The following is a 10,210-nucleotide window of genomic DNA, read 5'->3' on the forward strand; positions in this document are numbered from 1 at the left end:
CACACACACACACACACACACACACACGTGAGCGGCATACACAGAGACACGCAGGTTTGCACAACTGTGTGCTGTGTGATTACCTGAATAAACGCTCGACAAGTCCGTTCTCTCTTCTGAAGCTAAAAGACACAAACAAAACAGTGTTTCTCTAATAGTTGTTTATGTGTGTGTGTGTGTGTGTTTGTGTGTGAGTGTGAGTGTGAGTGTGTGTGTGAGTGTGTGCATGTGTGCGTGTGACTGTGAGTGTGAGTGTGTGTGTGAGTGTGTGAGTGTGAGTGTGAGTGTGTGAGTGTGAGTGTGTGTGTGAGTGTGAGTGTGTGTGTGAGTGTGAGTGTGTGTGTGAGTGTGAGTGTGTGTGTGAGTGTGAGTGTGTGTGTGAGTGTGAGTGTGTGTGTGAGTGTGAGTGTGTGTGTGAGTGTGAGTGTGTGTGTGAGTGTGAGTGTGTGTGTGAGTGTGAGTGTGTGTGTGAGTGTGAGTGTGTGTGTGAGTGTGAGTGTGTGTGTGAGTGTGAGTGTGTGTGTGAGTGTGAGTGTGTGTGTGAGTGTGAGTGTGTGTGTGAGTGTGAGTGTGTGTGTGAGTGTGAGTGTGTGTGTGAGTGTGAGTGTGTGTGTGAGTGTGAGTGTGTGTGTGAGTGTGAGTGTGTGTGTGAGTGTGAGTGTGTGTGTGAGTGTGAGTGTGTGTGTGAGTGTGAGTGTGTGTGTGAGTGTGTGAGTGTGAGTGTGAGTGTGTGAGTGTGTGTGTGTGTGTGTTGTTGTTGTATGCAACACCTTGTTGTAGTTGCGTGTGGCCGACTCCTTGTTTCCGGGTCGCAGCGCCTGCAGCTGTGAGTCCAGAATGTCCAGCAGCTGCTCCATCAGACGCACAGAGGAAGTGACATCACCGGCATAGACCCGCCCCCGAGTGTGATTGACAAGTACAGAAGCGGTATGTGCTGCGTTCTCCCCGCTCTTAATCTACAGAAAGAAGAGAGACACATCAAATATCTGTTCATCCATCCATCCATCATCTATCTATCTATCTATCTATCTGCATCCGTTTATCCTTCTGATAACCCCTGACCTCTGACCTTTTGAGCGACCTGGCTGACCCAGGGCGAGGTGCAGTTGCTGAGGTCGGGACCTCTGGGGTTCCACACCACATCGTCTGTTATACACTGATACGACGCGATACCTGAATGATGGACAGAGAGCAGGCAGAATGAGTAAGACAGGAAAAAACACAATCAGAATCAGGTGACGCTGTAGGAAAAGGAAACAGATAAGAGGGATTCCTGTAGAAATAATCAAAACATCCCAAAACAAAACACGATCAAGTTAAACCATTGGAAAGACTACTGTGAAGCTGTGAAGAAACATCTGACCTTATAACACAACACACGTCAGTGGAAAGCACCGCAAACAGGAACATCACACTCAGAAAACATTCTGGTCCATAAAATGCACACATGAAGGGTGTGGAGATTTTCTGGCAACATTCAACGGTTGACAACATGCAGAAGTTGACTAATGGATGCACACTTATTTTTTCAACATCGAGATTTTAGGTAGGAAACAGAATGGTCATTATTTCATTTAGTTTTGTTAATCATTTTCTGTCATTTTTAAAAATATTTCATTTCCGTGGTCCCGCTGTGTAACAAATGGATTTTTATAAGTCAACATTTTCATGTAGTCTCTCAATGAATTTGAGTTTATGAAAACTGCATGTGTAATAATTATAATGGAATTAGAAAATGGCATTTAAATTAGTTTTAGATGACGTTTTCCTCTGCATGAGAGTGTGGCTTTAAAGCTAGCATTAGCATGTGACCTTCAAGTGCCTTGGTGTAATCTGTATGATCAAGTCTAAACACTGATGGTAATGACTACTTGCCTCTAATATTAATGCTAAATACATTTAAAAACTGATTTTGTATCTTGGGGCTTTTGTACAAATGACTACAACAAAGATTATGAAAATCAGAAGCCATCAAACGCCTCACAACTGTCCAGAGGCGAGTTCACCGAGAGTTCAGCGGCATGCAGTAATATATTATACAAACCCATCCACTAGAGACACGATACTAGAATAAAAAGACGTCATCAAATGTGAAATTAAACTACTTAAGTGCATTACATATAGAAAAAAATGGGAAAGCTACAAACACAAGGCATCGGCATGTTTATCAGGCCAACAGTCTGCTGTTATGACCATTAAACAACCAAACAATGTTGCTGCTAAAAACATTTATAAATGGAAGAAAATATTTTTACAGTTAGCTGAAACACACCCACTGAATCGTTTATTTTAGCACTGACTCATCTGTAGTGTGAACACACACATGAACCCCCCCCCCCTCCCGAAACAAAAATACAAACCCATCCACTAGAGACACGATACTAGAATAAAAAGACGTCATCAAATGTGAAATTAAACTACTTAAGTGCATTACATATAGAAAAAAATGGGAAAGCTACAAACACAAGGCATCGGCATGTTTATCAGGCCAACAGTCTGCTGTTATGACCATTAAACAACCAAACAATGTTGCTGCTAAAAACATTTATAAATGGAAGAAAATATTTTTACAGTTAGCTGAAACACACCCACTGAATCGTTTATTTTAGCACTGACTCATCTGTAGTGTGAACACACACATGAACCCCCCCCCCTCCCGAAACAACAGCACACACACAAGCCCCTACTGACCGAGGGATCCTTTGGGACACGGCCTCTCCACCGTTTCTCCTCGATGAGTTGGGGGCCACTGGACCCCGCGGGTCACGCGGCCCTCACACATGGGTGTGCGCGGCCCCTGCGGTCGGCGGGGAGGCCTGACGGTCACCGGGATCGTGGCTGTGATGGGTCGCCCCGCCGGAGCCCTGTTTATAGACCCCACAGGGTGGAAGGTCACAGACGGGATGGAAGTGGGACTGAAGCCCATCGACACGGTGGTGGAGAGCGCGCTCGGAGGAGTGGTGGAGAGAAGAGGCGTCGAGAGAGGATCTGAGAGGAGATAAACACACAAACGTGCAAAGAGATTAAACAGAGCAAATGGAGACTTTAGCATAAATGTGATGGGAATCATAAAAATCAGTTCCTGTATTTTGTAATAAACGTAATGGTTCTGAATACAAAAGTGTCCTGCTTTTTCCATTTTTTTAATTTAAATATCTTAAACCGTGCTCAGATTTGCAATCTAAAGTCACAAAATTGACTGAAGATCAAATGATCTCAGCTGCTTCACCGATTTTTAAAATGAGAAAATGACGAGACTCGGACGAGATCTCAGCCACGTCTCAAACTGGGCTCAGATCTGCCAAGATTTGAAATGTAAAGTCAGAGATCTCAGTATGAGCTCAAACATTTCTCACAAAATTCTCTGAAGATCAAAAGATCTGAGCTGCTTCTCCGATTTTTCTCCTGAGAAAACAATGAGATTTGGAAGAGATCTCGACCACATCTACAACCATGCTTGGATTTGCAATCAAAAGTCAGAGATCTTAATATTTACTCAAACATTTCTCACAAAATTCTGTAAAGATCAAATGATCCGAGCTGCTTCACCGATTTTTTAAATGATGAGACTTGGAAGAGATCTCAGCCACGTCTCAAACTGTGCTCAGATCTGCCATGATTTGAAATGTAAAGTCAGAGATCTCAATATGAACTCAAATATTTCTCGAAAATTCTCTGAAGATCAAAAGATCTGAGCTGCTTCTCCGATTTTTCTCCTGAGAAAACAATGAGATTTGGAAGAGATCTCAACCACATCTACAACCATGCTTGGATTTGCCAAGGTTCACGATCTCAAGTCACAGACGTCAACATGAACTCAAATATTTCTCGAAAAACTCATCAAATGAAATCCAATTATCTGAGGTGCTTCTCAAATTTTTCTCCTGGGAAAACAATGAGATTTGGAAGAGACTGCAAGCAAACCTCAAACCGTTCTCCTATTTGACAGTATTTGGAATCTATCAATCAAAAGTCAGAGATCTCAATATTTACTCAAACATTTCTCACAAAACTCTCTAAAGATCAAATGATCTGAGAAATCTCTCGGGAAAACTATGATATTTGGAAGAGATCTCAACATATTTTCATAAAGTCTCAGTATGAACTCAAACATTTCTCATCAAAGATCAAATGATCTGAGCTGCTTCTCAACATTCATTTTACAGCTCTGAATTATTACTACTGTATGACGATTGACTCATTTGGGTACGATTTTATTTTAGGAGAAACAATTGAGACAAAGTTGATACTTAAACAACACAGACAAATCGAGCACTTAAATGAAACAACTGAGATTTCCAGTAAAACTCATGAGCTTTAAAAGACCAACCTCTGAGCAATAAATGATTTTTGACAACTACTGACTCATTTGGCTCAAGCTGATACTTAACAGATAACTCAGAACTCCTTTAAGTCTCCTGAGAAATGAAAGAGCAGCCTCTGAGCCATTAAAATGCTCACCTGTGGTGGGCTGCGGCGGGCTGAACTCCAGCGGGTACCGCAGGACGATGTAGTTGTTCCAGACGTACAGCTGGTTGTCTCTGGGGTTGTAGCTGATGGAGGAGATGTGCTGGTATGGGTTGGGGAACGGGATTCTCACCGGCTCCTCGTGGTTACGTCGCGTGTCGTAGGCGTACAGGATCAGGTCTCCACCCACCTCGCTGTCATCGTCCTGGTACACGGAACGAACGGCGTACAAGATGCCACACGCCACGAACGCATCTGACGCCATGCGCTTCTCAAAGCTTGTCTGCCACGTCCCCTCAAACCTCAGCGTGTACGGGTTCACCTGAGATACAAGCCAATCGGATTACGGAACAATTGGAAAGCAGCCAATCAGAACGATGCAGCAAGACATAAACAGGAAGTACATTTTAAAACACTTTCTCACCTGGCTAACAACGAGGCGTCCGCTGTTGGCTTCAGTGGCATATATGACCCAAAGCCCGTGTTCGTCCACTGCTAGGTCGATGTCGGATTTCCCGCCCCAGCGGTACGGCGATGTGTCATGATAGTTGGCGGTTGCAATAATAGCTTCACCGCTCTTGATGCGAGTCCGCAGGTCGTATTTCACAATGTTGCGTGTGCGTTCCTTGTTATAGAACACAGCCCCATCATACACAACAAAACCAGTGCCGTCAACTCGACTCGGCAACCTGTACGTCACACAGAAATGTTATTATAACACTCATATAACGCTCAACTTGTAACTCACTAATAAACTTATAAACACAAACTCACTTATAGGTGGTGGTGACTCGGTTTTGGATGTAGTCCCGAAACAACAGCACACACACAAGCCCCTACTGACCGAGGGATCCTTTGGGACACGGCCTCTCCACCGTTTCTCCTCGATGAGTTGGGGGCCACTGGACCCCGCGGGTCACGCGGCCCTCACACATGGGTGTGCGCGGCCCCTGCGGTCGGCGGGGAGGCCTGACGGTCACCGGGATCGTGGCTGTGATGGGTCGCCCCGCCGGAGCCCTGTTTATAGACCCCACAGGGTGGAAGGTCACAGACGGGATGGAAGTGGGACTGAAGCCCATCGACACGGTGGTGGAGAGCGCGCTCGGAGGAGTGGTGGAGAGAAGAGGCGTCGAGAGAGGATCTGAGAGGAGATAAACACACAAACGTGCAAAGAGATTAAACAGAGCAAATGGAGACTTTAGCATAAATGTGATGGGAATCATAAAAATCAGTTCCTGTATTTTGTAATAAACGTAATGGTTCTGAATACAAAAGTGTCCTGCTTTTTCCATTTTTTTAATTTAAATATCTTAAACCGTGCTCAGATTTGCAATCTAAAGTCACAAAATTGACTGAAGATCAAATGATCTCAGCTGCTTCACCGATTTTTAAAATGAGAAAATGACGAGACTCGGACGAGATCTCAGCCACGTCTCAAACTGGGCTCAGATCTGCCAAGATTTGAAATGTAAAGTCAGAGATCTCAGTATGAGCTCAAACATTTCTCACAAAATTCTCTGAAGATCAAAAGATCTGAGCTGCTTCTCCGATTTTTCTCCTGAGAAAACAATGAGATTTGGAAGAGATCTCGACCACATCTACAACCATGCTTGGATTTGCAATCAAAAGTCAGAGATCTTAATATTTACTCAAACATTTCTCACAAAATTCTGTAAAGATCAAATGATCCGAGCTGCTTCACCGATTTTTTAAATGATGAGACTTGGAAGAGATCTCAGCCACGTCTCAAACTGTGCTCAGATCTGCCATGATTTGAAATGTAAAGTCAGAGATCTCAATATGAACTCAAATATTTCTCGAAAATTCTCTGAAGATCAAAAGATCTGAGCTGCTTCTCCGATTTTTCTCCTGAGAAAACAATGAGATTTGGAAGAGATCTCAACCACATCTACAACCATGCTTGGATTTGCCAAGGTTCACGATCTCAAGTCACAGACGTCAACATGAACTCAAATATTTCTCGAAAAACTCATCAAATGAAATCCAATTATCTGAGGTGCTTCTCAAATTTTTCTCCTGGGAAAACAATGAGATTTGGAAGAGACTGCAAGCAAACCTCAAACCGTTCTCCTATTTGACAGTATTTGGAATCTATCAATCAAAAGTCAGAGATCTCAATATTTACTCAAACATTTCTCACAAAACTCTCTAAAGATCAAATGATCTGAGAAATCTCTCGGGAAAACTATGATATTTGGAAGAGATCTCAACATATTTTCATAAAGTCTCAGTATGAACTCAAACATTTCTCATCAAAGATCAAATGATCTGAGCTGCTTCTCAACATTCATTTTACAGCTCTGAATTATTACTACTGTATGACGATTGACTCATTTGGGTACGATTTTATTTTAGGAGAAACAATTGAGACAAAGTTGATACTTAAACAACACAGACAAATCGAGCACTTAAATGAAACAACTGAGATTTCCAGTAAAACTCATGAGCTTTAAAAGACCAACCTCTGAGCAATAAATGATTTTTGACAACTACTGACTCATTTGGCTCAAGCTGATACTTAACAGATAACTCAGAACTCCTTTAAGTCTCCTGAGAAATGAAAGAGCAGCCTCTGAGCCATTAAAATGCTCACCTGTGGTGGGCTGCGGCGGGCTGAACTCCAGCGGGTACCGCAGGACGATGTAGTTGTTCCAGACGTACAGCTGGTTGTCTCTGGGGTTGTAGCTGATGGAGGAGATGTGCTGGTATGGGTTGGGGAACGGGATTCTCACCGGCTCCTCGTGGTTACGTCGCGTGTCGTAGGCGTACAGGATCAGGTCTCCACCCACCTCGCTGTCATCGTCCTGGTACACGGAACGAACGGCGTACAAGATGCCACACGCCACGAACGCATCTGACGCCATGCGCTTCTCAAAGCTTGTCTGCCACGTCCCCTCAAACCTCAGCGTGTACGGGTTCACCTGAGATACAAGCCAATCGGATTACGGAACAATTGGAAAGCAGCCAATCAGAACGATGCAGCAAGACATAAACAGGAAGTACATTTTAAAACACTTTCTCACCTGGCTAACAACGAGGCGTCCGCTGTTGGCTTCAGTGGCATATATGACCCAAAGCCCGTGTTCGTCCACTGCTAGGTCGATGTCGGATTTCCCGCCCCAGCGGTACGGCGATGTGTCATGATAGTTGGCGGTTGCAATAATAGCTTCACCGCTCTTGATGCGAGTCCGCAGGTCGTATTTCACAATGTTGCGTGTGCGTTCCTTGTTATAGAACACAGCCCCATCATACACAACAAAACCAGTGCCGTCAACTCGACTCGGCAACCTGTACGTCACACAGAAATGTTATTATAACACTCATATAACGCTCAACTTGTAACTCACTAATAAACTTATAAACACAAACTCACTTATAGGTGGTGGTGACTCGGTTTTGGATGTAGTCGTCCCAGGAAGCGTATTCGTACAGCATATCTGTGCGATAGGGCGTCCAGGGCATAACATAGAGCCTATCACCCGCTTGCAGAGGGTCTTTACACCATGCCCCCGACTGATGCTCCGCCTCCCGCACAGAACTGGGCTCCAACACTCGCATTAACGTTCCAGGACAAACAAAAACTGGAGATGGAGAAAGAGAGAGTGATAATAGACATGAGCAGGTGTAGAGGAGTAGATTGTATTAGACTAATAAAGAATAGGTCTAGCGAACAGATCTATTTTATACACACACACTCACACACACATGCACGCATGCACGCACACACACACACACACACACACACACACACACACGCACACACGTCTTACACTACCTATTGCTGAATCATGATTGCCTGTGTGTGTGAGAAAGAGAGATTTCATTCTAAAAAGATGAAAATACATTGTCATTATAGAGTGTGTGCAAGCAAAGATAGGTAGAAAGACAAAGACAGACAGACAGATAGATAGATAGATAGACAGAGAGACATACAGACAGACAGTTAGATAGATAGATAGATAGATAGACAAACAGACGACAGATAGATAGATAGATAGATAGATAGATCAATAGATAGATAGATAGATAGATAGATAGACAGATAGACGATAGTTAGATAGATAGATAGATAGATAGATAGATAGATAGATAGATAGATAGACAAACAGACGATAGATAGATAGATAGACAAACAGACGATAGATAGATAGATAGACAAACAGACGATAGATAGATAGATAGACAAACAGACGATAGATAGATAGATAGACAAACAGACGATAGATAGATAGATAGACAAACAGACGATAGATAGATAGATAGACAAACAGACGATAGATAGATAGATAGACAAACAGACGATAGATAGATAGATAGATAGATAGACGATAGATAGATAGATCAATAGATAGATAGATATAGATAGATAGATAGATTGTTTGTTTGCTGTCATAAACTGATTTGCTACATTTCAGTTTTGGTTTTTGAGGTAGAGTCACATGAGAGAGGGGGCGGGGCTACAGGAACCTTTGGAGCCAATGAGATGCGGGTTAGTTCACACAGAGGACAGGGATTGGCTGGGAGAACTGTCAATCACTTCACACCACACACTCAGGTCAAGCTCTTCAGGAACACGGCATGTGCACAGTTACTAAAAGAGAAGGAGGAGTTTTCTTTTAAAATGCTAAACAAATGACAACAGGTCGGTCCTGAGGGAAGCAAAGGGATGAACAGAGACGTGTGTGTCGTTTGGATCTGAGGATAAATGAGCTTCGAACAGCAAGCAAATCAAAAGGGAGAGCGGAAAACAAGTGTGTGTGTGTGTGTGAGAGAGAGATAGAGAGAGAGAGAGAGGAGGTTCTTCCTGGTGTTTGTAAGGTGCGTGAACAAGAGAAGGAGGAAAATGAAGGAGCTGCATCAAACTAGAGCACATCACAAGGGCCAGGGAGAAAAGAGAGAGAGAAAGAGAGAGACAAGATGAGGAGAGACAGGAGAGAGGAACTGCGGCGTTAACATGGTCTTTACCTTTTTGGTCCACTTCTATTCAAGCGTTGAAATAGAGAAGGGGAGAGAGGTATAAATGAAGAGAGAGAGAGAGAGAGAAAGAGACAGGCAGAAGGTGCACAGAAGAGAGAAAAAAGAGAATTTTCAGTTCAACAGCAGAGTCTTCCATTTCTTTTCAAGCTTAAAGGTCAAGTGAAATTTATTAGACATGACACAGAAGGAGAAACACATGAGGGAGAAAGACAAAAGAGAGCGGAAAGGTGAAAATATTGCAACGGAAAGAGAGAGAGAGAGATAGAGAGAGAGACGGAGAGGGAGAGCGAGAGAGAGAGAGAGAGAGAAGGAGAGGGAGAGCGAGAGAGAGAGAGAGAGGGAGAGAGAGAGAGAGAGAGAGAGAGAGAGAGAGAGAGAGAGCGAGAGAGAGAGAGAGAGAGAAGGAGAGGGAGAGCGAGCGAGAGAGAGAGAAGGAGACTGATGGTATGGTAGGGTAAGGGACAGGAACTAGCTACGCCTCAAACACCACCAATTGCTGGTGTGATGGATTTAATAATCTGAAGCATTATGAATGTTCATTAGGCGTTCTTCTATCTGTCCTCGATCACTCTGTCCACTCTCCATCCCTCCACCCGCCCCCCACCCAAACAAACCCACACATTCAGCTCGGTGGCTGCGGAGAACAGGAGATTATTAGAGACAGTCACATTCACACAGACCTATTCACACCACAGCCGGAAATGACAAACTCATCAACTACATTCAATTCATTTGCTTCCCTCAT

General features: G+C 43.6%; 1 protein-coding gene across 1 annotated transcript in view; it reads right to left on the reverse strand.

The window, feature by feature from the left end:
* LOC107662697 (adhesion G protein-coupled receptor L1-like) overlaps positions 1 to 10,210 on the reverse strand; it is a 20,240-nt gene extending 10,030 nt beyond the window's left edge. Inside the window, exons 1-13 of the mRNA XM_016452771.1 lie at positions 10,156 to 10,210; positions 9,454 to 9,468; positions 7,862 to 8,069; positions 7,512 to 7,776; positions 7,082 to 7,409; positions 5,312 to 5,608; positions 5,242 to 5,281; positions 4,892 to 5,156; positions 4,462 to 4,789; positions 2,692 to 2,988; positions 1,070 to 1,173; positions 771 to 956; positions 84 to 122 (exon numbers count right to left, since the gene is read on the reverse strand). Coding sequence (XP_016308257.1) covers positions 84 to 122; positions 771 to 956; positions 1,070 to 1,173; positions 2,692 to 2,988; positions 4,462 to 4,789; positions 4,892 to 5,156; positions 5,242 to 5,281; positions 5,312 to 5,608; positions 7,082 to 7,409; positions 7,512 to 7,776; positions 7,862 to 8,069; positions 9,454 to 9,468; positions 10,156 to 10,210 — 2,427 coding nt within the window. The remainder of the gene's footprint in view (positions 1 to 83; positions 123 to 770; positions 957 to 1,069; positions 1,174 to 2,691; positions 2,989 to 4,461; positions 4,790 to 4,891; positions 5,157 to 5,241; positions 5,282 to 5,311; positions 5,609 to 7,081; positions 7,410 to 7,511; positions 7,777 to 7,861; positions 8,070 to 9,453; positions 9,469 to 10,155) is intronic.

This window comes from Sinocyclocheilus anshuiensis, unplaced genomic scaffold (genome assembly GCF_001515605.1).
Source record: "Sinocyclocheilus anshuiensis isolate Anshui unplaced genomic scaffold, SAMN03320099.WGS_v1.1 scaffold687, whole genome shotgun sequence".
In the NCBI taxonomy this organism is placed as follows: domain Eukaryota; kingdom Metazoa; phylum Chordata; class Actinopteri; order Cypriniformes; family Cyprinidae; genus Sinocyclocheilus; species Sinocyclocheilus anshuiensis.